The sequence below is a fragment of the Ahaetulla prasina genome, chromosome 3, assembly GCF_028640845.1.
Source record: "Ahaetulla prasina isolate Xishuangbanna chromosome 3, ASM2864084v1, whole genome shotgun sequence".
NCBI lineage: Eukaryota > Metazoa > Chordata > Lepidosauria > Squamata > Colubridae > Ahaetulla > Ahaetulla prasina.
In genome coordinates this window covers 158,038,283-158,056,417 of record NC_080541.1, presented here as the reverse complement: position 1 = coordinate 158,056,417, position 18,135 = coordinate 158,038,283, and the positions used below count along the sequence as shown (strand labels likewise).

General features: G+C 42.8%; 1 protein-coding gene across 2 annotated transcripts in view; it reads left to right on the top strand.

The window, feature by feature from the left end:
• Positions 1-17,658, top strand: part of TNNI3K (TNNI3 interacting kinase) — a 242,231-nt gene extending 224,573 nt beyond the window's left edge. Inside the window, exons 24-25 of one of the 2 annotated variants that reach the window (XM_058176427.1) lie at positions 13,636-13,715; positions 16,151-17,658. In XM_058176427.1, the coding sequence (XP_058032410.1) occupies positions 13,636-13,715; positions 16,151-16,227 (157 nt within the window). In that variant the 3' untranslated portion in view covers positions 16,228-17,658. The remainder of the gene's footprint in view (positions 1-13,635; positions 13,716-16,150) is intronic. The other variant, XM_058176428.1, reaches the window with a different exon arrangement.
• Positions 17,659-18,135: the final 477 nt, after the last annotated feature.

Below are 18,135 nucleotides of genomic sequence, written 5' to 3'. Positions count from 1 at the left end.
ATTCTGGAGGGAAAAAAGTCCAAGATGCTTTCTTCAAATTGGATGTCTCTTCCAATTTCCAATTCTTGCAAACGTATCAAATGTTCAGTAAGTGTGTGATATATATTGGGGGACGAGGGGTGCCATTTGCCCTATCCTTCAAACGGTGATGCCTCAAGCCAAAGAGTGGTACTGAAAGGTGTTCTCCGAAATTTGCTCAGGTAGACTTTAGAAAAGCAAAGCAGCGGTTGTGGGTTTCAACCGGTGTTACCACCAATTCGCTTTGCACATGTGCTTTGTGCACGCGTGCTCGCTTTGCTCGCACTCAATGCAAGCACAATAAATTTCAGAACAGCTGAGGCCTGGCAATCCGCTCTGCCGCACCTATCAGCTGGGCTAAAAATGAACGAATATTAGTAGGTATAGCACAGGGGCGGGCAAGCGGGCCCAACTGATGGTCGGCGCAAACCAGTTCGCTCTCACCTCACCATCTTCGCTACCGGCTTGCCCAAACTGGGGAGAACCGGTAGCAACCCACCACTGCAAAGCAGGCCTGGCTTCCCCCAGGCCTGACTTCCCCAGGAGAAAATGCTACAAGCTGGCTAACCCTCTTGCTCTTTCAAATCTAAGAGTCATGGCCATTGGCTCCATTCTCAGGAGAATAATCTGGGGATGGTCACATCATTATGTCTCTGACTCAGAGTTGGAGCCCAGCAACCTTGCCAGGAAGCTACAATATTTAGAAAGGCACCGTTTCTGGGCTTTTGCAGCCACCCTCTCATTCCTTCAAGCCAACTGAGGCAATGCCTATAGCTTTACAAGGACAGGAGGCAGGGAAGTATGTTTCTCAGCAGATGCTTTTTTTATGTTGAGCCTTAGAAATGTTGCATGAAGGTTTTTAATGAACCATGAGAAGCCAGTAACCACTGAATGACAGTAGGCTCAGAGCACCAAGTAGTAGTTTAGCAGCAGGAGACAAGTTTCCAGCAGCCCCACTTCGGGGGATGCCGCCTGCACATTGAACAAGTCAGACTCCAAATGAGGCAGCTCTTCCAAGCAGTTATAAATAAAAGATGCGATGTTCCTATGGGAACCCTTTGGCATATTGGATTACCTATTCCCCAGCTGAAGTTTCTTTTCAGTTATATTTCACCTACACTTCAGGGTGTGCTTTGAGAACACCGGAGACCGAATTGTATTTTTCTAACTATACCTACACCATGGCTTTATTATTTCCTTTTTTTAATAATAATTTCATTAAAAATTATCACTAAAAGGATAAAAACTTAATATAAACTAAAAAAAAAAGGGATAAAAAGGAAAAAAATAGAAAATTCAGAAAAAGAAAAAAATAGAAAGAAAAATAGGAAAGAAAGAAGACATAAGAATATAGAAAAGAAAAAGAAAAGAAATATATAAAGAAATAACTCCCCCCTTCATCACAAGTATAAACTAAATTTAAGTAACTTATAACTCTCTCTTAAAACAAAACAAATGATCTGTTCTTCCCATCTCTTATCTATAAATAAATCCTCAAAGCTGTACAATCCTGATTAACAAAAGTGCATTAAGGAGTAATATAGATAACAATCTGTTTTATCCTTGATCAAATAAATCTTTATATTCCTTAATGTCTATGGAGATTCTCAGTCATCCAGGTCATGGTTGTCCCAAAAGTGCTTTTTCAAGAGGCAACTGGACTTTCTGGTTTTTCTTTGAAGATGTTTCGCTTCTCATCAAGAAGCTTCTTCAGCTTTGTATTCCTTCTCTTTACTTTTAACAATCTTGATCTTTAATCCATTCAAATAATGCCCTTGAACTTGATTTCTTTCTATTTTGTCTTTGTCTCTTCTCATAGAATTTTTCCAAGTTTTAACAAGTCTGTTTTGTAAGTCCAGTGTAGGAAAGTTATCTAGGTCATTCTTTTATTTTGTTATTTGTATATCCCTGAACTCACCTATTGCATTAGGGGGCTGCGGTGGCTCACGTGATAAGATGCTGAGCCTGCGCCCCGCTGAGGTCAGCTGCTTGGTGGCTCAATTCCCGTGACCAAATAAACCGCGTAGGGACAGGAAAGGAGCCTCCCCCAATTGACTACTGGCATTCAGGCATCCCACAGGAAAGATAACACCGCCCGAAAAAATTCCTTTCACTGAGGCAGCCAGCTGCTTCGGTGATCCCTGGCTAACACATTCTATTGAATCATAGAGTAGGGATGGTGGGACTGTACATTGTTTACCCCAATCTGTTATCAAATTCTCAATAGAGAATTAAAACAGCTGGTTCCATTTGTATATTCAGTGTAGCATCTTTTATGGCTGTTCTGTCCTCCTCCGCCTCCGTCCGAATGATGGCTTAATTAGCCAGCACTATCAGCTCTGGCGGCAAAAGAGCCAGTGTCTGCCAAGAGCCCTCATTATCTTACACGACGCTGGTGAGTCACAAACTTCATCTCATTTATCTTTTTGTAAACTTTTATCTAAATCAAATAATGGGTTAGGGGTTGGGGGGGGCACGCCCACAGGGGATTAGGCTAGTCCCTTCTAAGGTTCACGATCTGGAGGTTTGTAAATTGGAGATCCTGGAGGAGGTTAAGGCTCGGCCATGTATGGGTACCTCCATCTGCACGGTATGAGGGAGGGGCAGGTATGGCGGAAGCAGGGGCTCGTATCATGTTCGGGGAGTGCGTTCTCGCTGTTTGAAAGCGATACCGCACTCCGGGCCCCTAAGCTTCACTCGTGTCCCGAGTGGTTATATCCCCCGGAACCTGGACCTCTGATTTATGTTATGCAATGCCAGGTCCGTCATAAATAAGGCCCCCCTCATATTCGATCTTATTCAAGAGGGGGGAACCGACCTAATAGGCATTACGGAGACCTGGTTGGGCACGGAAGGGGGGGTTCCCCTCACCGAGATGTGCCTACCAGGCTTCCGCGCGTTCCATCAGCCGAGGGCCCAGGGTAGGGGTGGGGGGGTAGCGGTTGTCATTAACGAGAGTCTGGATCCGAGGGAGGTCGCTGTCCCGCAGATAGCCGGTTGTGAAACCCTCTTAGTGAGGTGGGGCCGGGGGGTGCAGGTGGGCTTGCTGATTATGTACCTGGCTCCTTGCTACGTGATGGCAGCCCTGCCCGAGCTGCTGGAGATGATAGCCGGGATGGTGGTTGAGACCCCCAGACTTATGGTCATGGGGGATTTCAACTTGCCGTCGATGGGCGATTTGTCAACGGCAGCTCGGGAGTTCATGGCTTCCACAATGGCCTTGGACCTGACCCAGGTAGCTGATGTCCCCACCCACGTTGGGGGTAACACACTGGACTTGATTTTCGTCTCGGGACAGTGGCTAAATGATCTGGAGTTAGGGGAATTAATATCTCAACCCCTGTCATGGTCAGATCATTTACTCCTTCAGCTAGACTTTCGGACCGCTACACCTCACCGCAGGGAGACGGAACCGGTTCAATGGTTCTGTCCCAGGCGCCTGATGGATCCTGAGAGGTTTCTGATGGAGCTTGGGCCATTTCCGAGGGATTTAGCCCACGGCTCGGCTGAGGAACTGGCGGCCACCTGGGAGGAGGCAGCGGCTGGCGCCTTGGACCGCGAAGTGCCTTTGCGGCTTCTGACCCGGCGACGAACTCGACCAGCTCCTTGGTATAACAAGGAGCTGAGAGAGATGAAGCGCCGGAAAAGAAGCCTAGAGAGCGCTTGGAGGTCCAGCCGCTCCAAACCCGACCGAACACTAGTGAGGTCATATATTCAGACCTATCTAGTGGCGATCAGGGCGGCGAAATATAACTATTTCTCCACACTCATCGTATCGGCAGATAATCGCCCAGCCACCTTGTTTAGGGTGACCCACTCCCTGCTTATGCAGGAAGCTCGGGAGGACCCCTTATAGGGTCGTGCTGAGGATTTTGTACAGTATCTGTCCGATAAAATCGCTCAGATTCGGGACAGCTTGGACACTGATTGGATAGATCCAGACAGGATGGCGGAGACGAGTCTTGAGAATGTTATCTGGGCTGAGTTCGATCCTGTGACTCCTGATGATATGGACAGGTTGTTGGGTAGGTTGAATCCCACCACATGTTTATTGGACCCGTGTCCATCCTGGATGGTACTGGCCACACGGGAGGTCACACGAGGCTGGCTCCTGGGAGTTACCAACGCTTCTTTGTTCGAGGGTGTTTTCCCCGCTGCCTTGAAAGAGGCGGTGGTGAGGCCCCTCCTCAAGAAGCCCTCCCTGGACCCGGCTGTTTTAGCTAACTATCGTCCAGTCTCCAACCTTCACTTTTTGGCGAAGGTTGTTGAGAGTATGGTGGCATATCAGCTTCCTCAACACCTGGAGGAAAGCCTTCCCTGGACCCGGCTATTTTGGCTAATTACCATCCCATCTCCAACCTTCCCTTTGTGGCGAAGGTTGTTGAGAGTGTGGTGGCATGGCAGCTTCCCCGGTACCTGGAGGAAACTGTCTATCTAGACCCATGTCAGTCCGGTTTCAGACCCGGATACAGCACCGAGACGGCTTTGGTCGCGTTGGTGGATGACCTCTGGAGAGCCCAGGACAGGGGTTGTCCTCTGTCCTGGTTCTGTTAGATCTCTCAGCGGCTTTTGATACCATTGACCATGGTATCCTGCTGCGGCGGTTGGAGGGATTGGGGGTGGGAGGCACCGTTTATCGGTGGTTCTCCTCCTATCTCTCTGACCGTTCGCAGACGGTGTTGGCAGGGGGGCAGAGGTTGGCCCCAAGGCGCCTCACTTCTGTTCAACATCTCTATGAAGCCGCTGGGTGAGGTTATCTGTGGTTTCGGGGTGGATTATCATCTGTACGCTGATGATACTCAGCTGTACATTTCCACCCCGAACCACCCCAACGAAGCCGTTGAGGTGATGGGCTGGTGTCTTGAGGCCGTGCGGGTCTGGATGGGGAGGAACAGGCTCCAACTCAACCCTTCCAAGACAGAGTGGCTGTGGGTTCTGGCATCCCGGTACAGTCAGCTTACACCATCGCTGACTGTGGGGGGAGAAGTACTGACCCCCAGGGAAGGAGTGCGCAATTTAGACGTTCTCCTGGATGATCAGCTGTCCTTAGAGAATCATTTGACAGCCGTCGCCAGGGGAGCATTTTATCAGGTTCACCTGATTCGCCAGTTGCGCCCCTTCCTTGATCGGGACGCCTTACGCACGGTCACTCACACCCTCGTCACTTCCCGCCTGGACTATTGCAATGCTTTCTACATGGGGCTCCCCTTGAAGAGCACCAGGAGGCTCCAGCTAGTCCAGAATGCGGCCGTGCGGGTGATAGAGGGAGCATCGCGTTGCTCCCACATAACACCCATCCTGCGTGGCCTACACTGGCTGCCGGTAGCCTTCCGGGTGCAATTCAAGGTTTTGGTCACCATCTTTAAAGCACTCCATGGCTTAGGACCGGGATATTTATGAGACCGCCTTCTGCCGCCGATTGCCTCCCAACGACCTGTGCGCTCCCATAGAGCGGGCCTCCTCAGGGTGCCGTCAACCAAACAATGTAGGTTGGCGACCCCCAGGGGGAGGGCCTTCTCTGTGGCGGCACCGACCCTGTGGAATGAGCTTCCTCCGGGTTTACGACCACTCCCTGACCTCCGGACCTTCAGACATGAACTGAAGACCTTATTATTTCAGCGAGCTAAACTAGCCTAAGAATAAATTATTTTAGTTAAATTTTAATCGGTTTTAATTGGTTTTTACCGTTTTAGTGATTGGCTATTATAATATTTAGTTTTAATTGGGTTTTATATTGCTTATTTATTATATTGTTTTATTTTAATATGCCTGTGAACCGCCCTGAGTCCTACAGGAGATGGTATGGTATAAAAGTGTGATTAATAAATAATAATAAATAAATCTCTAGTCAATCAATGGATTTGCCTGTTACAAAGAGACACAGCAGCTCTGGCTGCCTTTTATATCCTGTGGGGGTGTGGCTCCATGACTCAGCACTTCCTAGGCCTGCCCCACCCTTGCTTCTGTTGTTCCCTCCTCTGCTGCCTACAAAACCAAGCCTGATTGCCGTCAGCTGGGTCTGCAGGCGTGGCCTGGGGGGAGAAAGAGTCAGGGGATGGAGGCCTCGTTATCACTTTCACCTGGCCTGCTTCTGGCTCCTGGAGCTGAGCCAGGGGAGCCGGTGCTCCTGAGGTAAGTCCTGACGGCCCTTCCCCCTCACTTTCCAAGTCACTTTCTGGCAGCAGGGCCGGCTCGGGGGGCGCAGACACAACAATGGCCTTATGATTTTCTGTCTATAGACATGGACATAGATGCAGTAATTCTCATCCTGTGGTCGGTGGAACCCTGGAGGGCTGCGATGTCATCACAGGGAGTCCACAAAGGCTTGAATAATAATAATAATAATAATAATAATAATAATAATAATAATAATAATAATAATAATAATAATAATAATAATAATAATAATTTTTATACCGCCCTTCTCCCGAAGGACTCAGGGCGGTTAACAGCCAGATAAAAACAGTACAATACAATACAATAAAATCACTATTAAGAAACTTATTCAATAAGGCCGATAAATTAAATTTTAAAATACATATTATAAAATAAAACCCCATTTAAAAGTCCAATTAAAAAACCTCTCTTATGCCAGTCCTGCTCGGAAGAATAAATACGTCTTCAGCTCACGGCGAAAGGTCCAGAGGTCAGGAAGTTGTCGAAGTCCTGAGGGAAGCTCGTTCCAGAGGGTAGGTGCCCCCACAGAGAAGGCTCTCCCCCTGGGTGTCGCCAACTGACATTGTTTGGCTGATGGCACCCTGAGGAGCCCCTCTCTATGGGAGCGCACCGGTCGGTGGGAGGCATGTGGTAGCAGAAGGCGGTCCCGAAGAAATGTTGTGATTTAAAATTTGAGTTAAGTCTTGGTGGTCCATGGTCACAAAAGGGGGTCTGTAGTCAAGAAAAGGTTGAGAACCACTAGATTAAAGGATCTGGAGACATAACACTTATGCTCCATTGCCAACGCTTCGGTCAAAATAGCAGGACCTTCATATAGTTCTATCAGACATTGGCCTCAACATATGAAAAAAAAAAATAACATAGGGAAGATAGGCAGTTTTCTATCTGTGATGTAAGGATAAGATATAAAATATACATAACCCATATCAGAAAGAACTTTTTAATCTGTTTATTGTTTTGGGAAATTGTGTTCCCGGATTTCCAACAAAGCTCTTTCACATCACTTGTGATCTATTCCTTTTGAAGCAGCAAACAAGAATTGCATTTGGGCGCTTCCACACACAAATCCCCATTTCTCAAGCCTGACTTCTAAGTCTGCCTGATCATCTAGAGTAGAAGTGAAGAACTAGAGCCCTTCATGACTTGTGGACTTCAACTCCCAGCCAGCATGGGCCTGGCTTCAATTCTGGGAGTTGAAGTCCACAAGTGATAAAAGGGCCATAGTTCCCCCACCTCTGGTCTAAGGAATGAATATACTTCCTAACTGTTTTGCAAACTTTGTGTGCATAACAATGATAATAAAGTTGCATCAACTTTATAGAAAGTGAAGGTGGTCTGTCATTTTCATTCCCAGTGAATGGGAAAAAATGAGCAGACTTTTAATATGTGAGAGTAAAAAGAGAGTAAACAGCTTGGAGAACCAGATTTAGCCTTGAGACCATTAATTAATTCCCCAAGATATGTGTCTCAGCATCTTTTCCACACAGATACGCAGGTGTCAACTTTTCCCCCAATGTGTTTTGAGTTTGGGCCAGTTATTTCGATGTTAAAAACAGTTTACCACTCAGCAAGTAATTCTTTACTTTGCACAGCATGTAAAACAATATACATGAAAAGATAAATTGGAATGTTCTAGTGTGTTGTGTTTTCCAAACAAAATACAAAGAGAAACAACTCAGTGAGTTGCAGAAGAAAATTGGTGATATAATAGCAGAAGTTTTTAAGATAAATAAATGCAGTGGTGGGATTCAAGTAATTTAACAACCAGTTCTCTGTCCTAATGATTTCTTCCAACAACCAGTTTGCCAAACTGCTCAGAAAGTTAACAACCGGTTCTCCCGAAGTGGTGCGAACTGGCTGAATCCCACCACTGAATAAATGTTAGGTTACAATCTAAAAGATACAGTGGTTTGAATTTTATTAAATATTACTTCATATTAACTCATATCTTGAATGTTCACATGCTATTTGTGCTTAGTAGAGATGCAACGCCAACATGTTTTTAAAATGTCCTAAGTATATTTATTTTCCTTTGTGTCTTAAATAATCTTGAATTTGACTGTGTCTATGACTTTGTCTACTCTATTTGTCCAGAGAAATTGGATGAATGGTTTCTTTGGATTTTTATAACAGAAGAAGAAAAACTTCTGTGTTCTCCCTTATTGGCAACATGCATGCATACATATACATACATACATACATATCAATGGAAATTTGAGTATTTTTGGGGTGAGGGTGTTAATTAAACATGGGAAAGCAGAGAGCTACAGACTGGTGGAGAAATGGAAGTACATTGAAAGTCAGAACATGTATTTTTTTACCTCTTGGCATTTTGTAACTACCCAAATGCCTGAACATCAGCTATGATGACTTCATCACAATCTTTTAAAGTTCTGCTCTTCTTTGAAATAATTTTGAGCAACTTCTTTTTCACAGAGATGTTTGGAAAAATGTTTTAGCAAAATGTGCTTGGAAGAACTCATTTTTGGCCCATCTTAAGAATTTCAAGACCTCCTGTCTCATCTGGATGTCCTTTTGGAGGCTGCCAATTTGGGTAACGCTGATCTACCGTGACTTTCTGATGGTCTTATTTTCTATGAGCTACTACGCAAGTCTTCAGACATTGTAGGACAGGGGTGTCAAACTGGCAGCCCACAGGCCAGATGCGTCACACGCAAGCCACGCCCACCCCAGCTCCGCGAAGGGAAAAATCATCACGATACATCACGCGATGGCAATGTGACGCTGCGAGTTTGACACCCATGTGTAGGAGAAGGAATGGCAAAGCCAGGGCGTGGACTAAACAGGGGATTCAGTTTAGAATCCTTACATAACCAAAAAGGAACTAGGTCCACCCTCTGCCCATCCACCCACCCCAATTGACACTGACCCTTATGTAACTCTAACCAGATACTGATTGTTAGTTGAGAAGATTCCTGTGCATAGGCTTTTAGCAATAAATCAGTTAAATTGAACCTTCGCGCATGGACTTGCCTTTTATTCCTGACAGACGGTGATGCATTCTTTTGTTTTCCAAATGTGCAATTCTTACATGGATTTCTTTGGTTACTTTACGACATGACAGAGAGAAGAAACATTATAAATATTATATATGTGATTAATTTCTTTTTAATTAAATAAATGTCATATGACTGTTAGTATGTTTTCTGGAGAAATAATTATTTAAAAAGCCCAATCGCCAATATTCTTAGAGCAGCTACATCTGTCCTTCTTTATGTCATCCATTCACCATGATATGACAGGTTTTTATAGCAGCTGTAATTTGTAAGGCTTTTCATAGGAAAACGTGTTTGAAAGGCAACAATCAGCATCTAGTAATATGACTCTGTAGAGTTTTTTTTCAGTATGATTGACAATAAAATTTGATAACTTTTGAATGAAGAAGCCTAATTCTGACTGCAAGTCCTAAAAGAAATATTTTTATAAAGCTATTTCAGTTATTGAGGCTTTGATATGAAGGGTTTCATTGGTTTTGATTAAAAAGATTGGTAACTAATTACATGGTTTTATGGCTTCTCTTATTGGAAACTAAGGCACCATTTTAATAGTTCTGCAGAAAATGGGATTGAAGTAACCTAAGAAAACCTGAAAGGTGGGTCTACTTGCTAAAGGAGAAACCAGAGGTGGGTTTTAGCAGGTTCTGACCAGAGAACCGGTAGTGGAAATTTTGAGTAGTTTGAAGAACCGGTAGTAAAAATTCTGACTGGCCCCGTTCCCATCTATTCTCTGCCTCCCAAGTCCCAGCTGATCAGGAGGAAATGGGGATTTTGTAGTAACCTTCCCCTGGAGTGGAGTGAGAATGGAGATTTTACAGAATCCTTCCCCTGCCATGCCCCCCAAGCCACACCCACCAACCCATGCCACACCCACCAACCCATGCCCACAGAACCAGTAGTAAAAAAAATGGAAACCCACCACTGGGAGAAATGCTCGGATTCCAGAAAATTGTGTTCAGATTGTTTACCAATTTGGAATCCACCTTTGGTAAATAAAGTAGAAACATCAAGGCAGTGATGATTTTATTTCATACTTGTTTTTTTCTCACTTCTGAAATATGAATTGGCTCTTGTTACGGAATGCTCTGACAATATCAGCAGGATCACAAATCAATACATTCCAATTTATTTATTTATCCTAATTAAATGGAATACATCCAGAAGTCTCATTTCAAAAGAAGCTAGCATCACCTTCTTAGTTCTGAACTCATTCCAATCTTCCATCTTCTGTTACTGAACATGTTCTGAACAAATTATTTGCATTTCCGTCAGTAACATTCCTAGTAAGTTAATCAAACACCTTGAAGAAGTTGCACCTCTCTGAGAACATACTTGCCCTCTTAAGACTGAAATATCTGCCAGAGAGCAATCGCATTGGGATTATGACTTGTTTGTGATGTATTTTGGAAATGCTAAAATGCAAGCTTATTTACTTGTCCAAATATGTGTGCATTGAATGTTTGATTAGCAGTTTTGGTTACCATCTTTACCTATCTGATGATGTTACCTATCTGGTGATATTATCTGATGGTAATGAAACGTCTGCAAAACAACAACAACCAAGATTAGAGAACACCAAAGTGTACTCCAGAATACCATAGCATAGATCAGGGATGTCAAGCTCAATTTCATTGAGGGCTGCATCAGAGTTGTGTTTGACCTCGGGGTGGGGGGGGGGAGCTGGGTGGGTGTAGCCAGGGTAGGTGTGGCCAGCTTGACATCACTTGTGTCAGGGAAGCGCCTGTGGCGGCCTAAGTGCTCTACCAGCAAAAACGGGCTCCTGAGCTCCGTTTTCAGGTGGGACGGCCTCCTGCAACTCTCTGCCAATGAAGGCAGAGGCACCAGAGGCCAGTCCTTTGCTGTTTCCAGGGCAGCCTCGTGAGCCAAATTTAAGCACTCCATGGGCCAGAACTGGCCTAAGGGCCTTGAGTTTGACACCCCTGCCATAGATGAATTGCTACACCTATAAACTGAGTAACTAACCTGGGCCGTGGATTTGAACCATTTTTCTGAAGCTACATCTTCTCTTCTCTTGTGAAAAACATTCTAAGCCGATGGCTCCAAATAATGTTACCAAATAATGTATCTCCACCAAGAAATAGTCTTCTCTGAAAGTTGTGGGAACTGTGTTGGTAACGTCCGAGGCAATGTCAACTCTGTGAGAGCTATTTTAAATAATATTAGTGATTCTGAATTTTGCATTTGACCTTGGCGCTCATTAGATTCTGTTGCCTGGGCACACTTTCGTAACTACACATTAGTTTTAATTTAGGTAAATGTGAAGTCGGATTAGTGACATAGACAAAGTATGGCTTCTCTAATAGCAAGAAAGAATAAATGGATTGAATTAAGTAAATAAATGAACAAACCATTTCAATTCAGTAGAGACCTGGCAACGCTAATGACATGAATTCATTCTTCTACTATCCACAGAGTAGAGGAGCAGGACATGCAGTATATGGATGGGCTTCAACTGATGAGTCATATTCCATCGCATGCATATTTGGTTTTAGAATAATAAAGATTGATATTGGAACAGTGTGGCTAATCTGGACAATGGTGCTATTAAGAAGAATTACTTGTTTCAGAATAGTCTTTACTTTGAAATGGTTGAATATTTATTAGCAAATATTATTAACTAGTTTTAATATTATGCTAGATTCGTGTATTATTTGCATATTCAAGTATTAAAAGTGATTTAGCCTATATTTCATTCTAAAATACCCGATGGTAAACAAAAAAAAACCCATGCAACTTCAAATATGCTCAATATAATGAACTTAAAATTCACCCGTATAGCAAAAAAATAAAAATAAAAATAAAAATAAAAACTATATGATCTACTGAGCTCAAGGTAGCTTTATATTTTGGTTTCAACAAGAAAAGAAAGAGCAGTCCCCTTTGCAATGGAGCAAATAGTTTTTAACAATGTCCCAAGAACATTTACCAAATGTTTTCCAATATATCCACAGAATTCTTTCTAAGCAACAAGTTTAGGCTTGGTAACTGAGCCTAATTAAATATAGTATGAAAGTAAACAATTATTAATTCTTTATTTGTCAGCTTTGGCATTATTATCAGAAAAGCGACATCTGGATGGATGGACAGATAGATACACAATATGTAAGAGACAAATTGTATAGAGATAAACGGATGGAAATACTAATACCCAAGGCAGCACAAACTGAGTTGCAAAGCAGTCTGTTTCAATGAGACTTAAATAGAACCCTTTATTAAGCAGAGCTGTATTATTATTATTACTATTATTATTATTAATAATAATAATAATAATAATAATAATAATAATAATAATAATAATAATAATAATAATAATATGCTACCTTATATATTCATTTAAATGGAAAGCAGGCACATTTTAGCAAGAAAAAAAGAGCAATATGAATCTTATAAAAAATAGCCTATAAAGGTTCCTACAGTTAGCTACGGTTTATTTGTTATTAAGTCACTTCTGATTCAATGGGATTTATTTCCAGAAAGGTATCTTTAGAATAAACATTTATTTATCCAATAGTGTGAAGCCAGCCATTGAAGTTACGAAATTCTTACCTGCCATCGGTTTGAAATTACTGTGATCAAAATCACCCTGGATGATGCATTGCTGGAAATAATCTTGAATTTGTTCCTTCAGCCACAACTTCACCAAAGGTTCTTTGAAGACACTGTTCTTTGAAATTACTTCAAATAATTCTTTACTTTGGGATAGCACAGATGTGCTCTACAAATTACCTGGCTATTAATGGGCAGTTGGGCAGCTTCTTTTTCCATTCAGAGGGAATACTTGATAATGATAGTTGCCCATCAACCGAGAGCAGCTGGCAAAGACTGACTCTGTCTGATCACTTCCAAGAATAAAGGAATGTGTTCACGGTGAATAATATTGGGATTTGCTTCAAAAGGGTAATGCTCTGTTTAGCAAAGAAATTAGCATGCACAAACCTGATAGTACAGATGTAAATAAAATATTTATAGTGTGCTGGACCTATTACTTCAGATTGCTAATAACACTGAAAGTAGTCCAGACATTGGGGCAAAGCTCAAGATGAGAAACAAGCTATTAATAACAGTAACAGTAACAGAGTTGGAAGGGACCTTGGAGGTCATCTAGTCCAACCCCTGCTCACCCAGGAGACCTGTACTAGGGATTCAAACCGCCAAACTGCCAACCTTTCTGATTGACAAGCTCAGTGTCTTAGCCACTGAGCCACCTAGTTAAACTATTCCAGAAATGTTTCTCGGTATAACCATATTCTCCTCCTCCTTCTACTATTACAGTGCAGCTCTTGCATTGTAAAAGGCATCTCCATATTTTGAATGAGAATGATTTATTTTTAAATCATACTGCTTTTGAAGCAAGCTCTAAAAGGCACTCTTCTTCACCGTTTCTCTTTTCTACAAATTACAGCGCTGGTCAGCACTCTTCTCAAGGCCTTTCTGTGGAAGAGATGAGAAGAAATTTTCAATGCTCACCTATTGACCAAAATGGTAAAATACGAGTTCTCTACAATAATAATTAACTGTATTAATGGACTGATGATGTTTTCTTTGGAATGCAATTGATCCTCCAAACTTATAGCACCCAGAAATAAGAAATCAGCAACCTTGGTAACAGGAGATAATAATAGCAATAGCCTTCAGACTTATATACAGCTTCAAAGTGTTTTACAGCCTTCTCTAAGTCAGCATATTGTCCCCAACAATCTGGATCCTCATTTTACCCACCTTGGAAGGATGGAAGGCTGAGTCAACCTTCAGCCAGTGAGGATCGAACTCCTGGCAGTGAGCTGAATTAGCCTGCAATACTGTATTCTAACCACTGTGCTACCACAGCTCAGATGCTGCTCCTTGAGCAGTGCAAGACCTTCAAGTGGCTTAACTTTAATTGAAGTCAGACTAAGTACAGGTAATGCTCATTTTCTGCCTGAATTGGTTTCTGTGAAATGGTTAGTAAATGACACTGTCGCTAAGTGAACCCCATGACAGAGAGTGGGGGGGCTGGCTGCAAAGACCACTGGTAACTGCCATCTCATTCAACTAAAATTGAAGTGCTATACTTACCTAAAAATGCTAACTGCAAGCGCAGCTCTGTGACCTCAATTAGTTGGTTAGAACCTTCTGGCCAGCAGGCAGCTACTGCCTGCAACTGACTAGACCTTGATCAGTTTCAACTGAAGACTTTTGTTATGCTAAATAAAGTTACTTTTTCACCAGTCATAATTGTGAATGGTCACTGTCTGAGGCAGTTGCTAAAAAAGTAGGCCTGCACACCTTTGAGGTCGCTTCGCAGACTGATGTCCAGGACTTACCAGAGGCTTGACACAGCACTGCTGGTTGTCAAAGGTGCCATCTAACAAGCTCCAAAGTAAGGCACCGTCCCCAGGAATTAAAGCTAATGATTTTTCTGATATTAAGATTAGGCAAAAAAAGTACAGGGACGCGGTGGCTCAGGGGCTAGGACGTTGAGATTGTCGATCGAAAGGTCAGCAGCTCAGCGGTTCGAATCCCTAGTGCTGCCGTGTAACAGGGTGAGCTCCCGTTACTTGTCCCAGCTTCTGCCAACCTAGCAGTTTCGAAAGCACGTAAAAATGCAAGTAGAAAAAATAGGGACCACCTCTGGTGGGAAGGTAACAGAGTTCCATGTGCCTTTGGCATTGAGTCATGCCGGCCACATGACCATGGAGATGTCTTCAGACAGCGCTGGCTCTTCGGCTTTGAAACGGAGATGAGCACCATCCCCTAGAGTCGGCAACGACTAGCACGTATGTGCGAGGGGAATCTTTACCTTTACCTTAAGAAAGAAATATAGCACTTTTAATAATTAACCGCTACATTTTCTCAAATTTTTCTTGAATATGGAGCTTATGGCAAACTTACTTGATGGTCTTTGCATGCTGGGTCCATATACAAAAAAGACACTTCCACCAGTACTTTAGATCAGGGGCCTCCAACCTTGGCAACTTTAAGACTTGTGGACTTCAACTCCCAGAGTTCCTCAGCCAGCTTTGCTTTGCTGGCTGAGGAACTCTGGGAGTTGAAGTCCACAAGTCTTAAAGTTGCCAAGGTTGGAGATCCCTGCTTTAGATAAAGGATCCAGAAGAAATGGAGTGGCCTGTCTCAGCACTTCATTTGGATGCACTGAGAGAAATTGCTTATTTTGTCAGATCAGCAAGAATTGGGATCTTGCCTTTTGTAATTAAAGAGGGTTTTGGGGTGGGGGGGTTACTGGGCTTCCTTTCCCGCCCACCCCCCTGCCTTTCTCTTTCACACACACACAGAGAATCTTGTTTATGTTATACGTGGTCTTCACCCATTATGGTCTTAGTTCAGAGATTTGGTGACCAGGCTAAACTATCATATATTCCACAAAAGGAATAATTTGAAGCAGTGACATTTAACCAATGGCCCAGATGATAAATACTCTAATAAGCAAACAGGTACTTATAATATAAGCTATTGTAACAGTAATAATCCAGGATTAAGGACACAATTATTTTTGGCAGACAGCTTATTGTTCACCCTCGAATCTTCCCTTCAGGGTCAAGATATGTATATTTAAAAATCAAACAGAAGTGGGAGACAGTGTTAACATTTCCCACTTTCCTATCAGCCATCATGTTAAATGGCTAGCGTGATTGTGAATACAATGGCATCCCATCTGCCTGTCAGATTCCCACCTCTGTCATTTTCCTGAAAAGAAATGATTTTGAGTGTGGTTACCTCAGGTCATAAAAGATGCAGCCGAAGCAGATCTTTTTATTTGGCATCAAACCGTGTGTTTCTGCTACCAGGGAAGCCCTCTGTGCTTGTTTTCTGTATACAGAGGCTTGATGAACCTGGGAAGAAGAGAGACAAGGTGCGTTAGCTAGGCTGAACGGCATTTGTGATGAGCACCTGAGCTTCTTTTTTTTTGTTTTCCACAGGTTATGTGTCGGATCCCATGAGTACGCTGCGATTTCCTTCCTGCAGCAACAGTGGCAGCTTTGAAGACAGTGGCTGACAGCAGGAACCGTCTACCTGCAGCGAGAATCTCCACCAATTGGCAGTAACAATTCTTCCTCTGTCGCCACGGTTCCCAGGCATCATACATTACAGCAAAGAGCCTTATGCTGGCTTGTTTATTTACTGTTAGCTAATGCTTCTCCCATAAATTACTCCTTCACCATTTTTTCCCCTCCTATTCCAGTAATTTAAAGAAGGTGAGGAAACATAAATCAGCTAAGTTGCAGAATTTAGGAGATGGGTTGCTCACCCAGGAACTTACTGTATTCGTGGTGCCAGTAAAAGTAATTAGTAGACCTGATATATATTTTTCTCTAGTAAGCATGAAGAAAAAGGGGGGGGGGAGGAAATAATTGTTACACTGTGGGAAATCACAATCTTAGGACTCCCCATGGTGGAAAAATTACACTTTCTTTCTTTCATGGTAGTAGAGAAATTTATTGCTCCACGTTTCTTGTAGGATTGCTCATTTTCCTTTTCACCTACGCATCCTTCGATCTCATCCATCACCTGCGTGGCTCCGCAGTATCTCTTCCGAACCTCTAGATCAGTGTTTCTCAACCTCAACAAATTTAAGAGTGTGGACTTCAACTCCCAGAATTCTGGGAATTGAAGTCCAGAAGTCTTAAAGTTGCTGAGATTGAAAAACACTGCTGTCGGCCATCACCTGCCCTGCTAATTTAATGTTCTTTATATCTTCCCTGGGCCTCGTTTGCTTAATCTATGTTGAAGGACCCAATAAGTCAACTAGAATTTCTTTTTTTTAAAAAAGCTAATTTGTTACAAACACTTTGTATTAAAACTGCAATGCAATGCATCTTAATGTGGCAATGTTCAGAATTGTTAACTGATTAATATCAGATGTCCAGGTTTATTAAGAAGATGTTGGATAACCATTTGTCTGAAGTGGTGTAGAGTTTCCTGCCTGGGCAGTGGGTTGGAGTAGAAGACCTCCAAGGTCCCTTCCAAGGTCCTTTAGTATTATTTACTTTTGCTCTGTTTAGTGTGGATATTTGATTCATTTATTTTAATGTTCTCTTGAATGTTTACTAGAGTTTGTAGGGGAATGCGATTCAGAGTACCAGATCTTTATAGCTTTTCTTGAATGTTGTCCAATCATTTGGTTCCAAAGCTACAATGAGATGTAGTCAGATTTAAAATCAGTTTCTTCTACTGTCAACAAGCTAGTCAGTTCCTAAAGCTCTCCTTGTGTAGGACCTTAATGTAGTTCAGAAGACAATAAGCAAAGCATCTAATACCATTTGGGAATTTTATCCTCCTTCTCATAAGCAGTCCTACACATTTTAGAAGCTGATTGATATCTGTAAATTTTATAGTTGACATTAGTCTGGCCTCTGGCATGAAAAGAAGAAGATATGAAGAGGAAAATGTGTAAAACCACCAGAAATACATTCTGATGAAAAATGTCTACCTGTGTATTTATTTATTTATTTATTTATTTAATCATATTTATATACCGCCCTATCTCCCAAGGGACTCAGGGCGGTTTACAGGCACTAAAAACAGATAAATAGAATATAAATACAATATAAAACATTTAAAAAACTTATTCTAAAGCCCGTCCAATTAAAAATAGAAATAAAACCCAAATTTAAAACCCAAAATTTAAAATCTAGCTCAGTCCTGCACAATTAAATAAGTATGTTTTAAGCCCGCGGCGGAAGGTCCGAAGGTCCAGCTGGCGAAGTCCGGGGTAGATCGTTCCAGAGGTGGGAGCCCCACAGAAGGCCCTTCCTGGGCGTCGCCAGACGACATTGCCTCGCTGACGGCACCCTGAGGAGACCTCTCTGTGAGGCGCACGGGACAGTGGGAGGTATTCGGTCGCAGTAGGCGGTCCCGTAAATAACCCGGCCCAATGCCATGGGCGCTTTAAAGGTGGTCACCA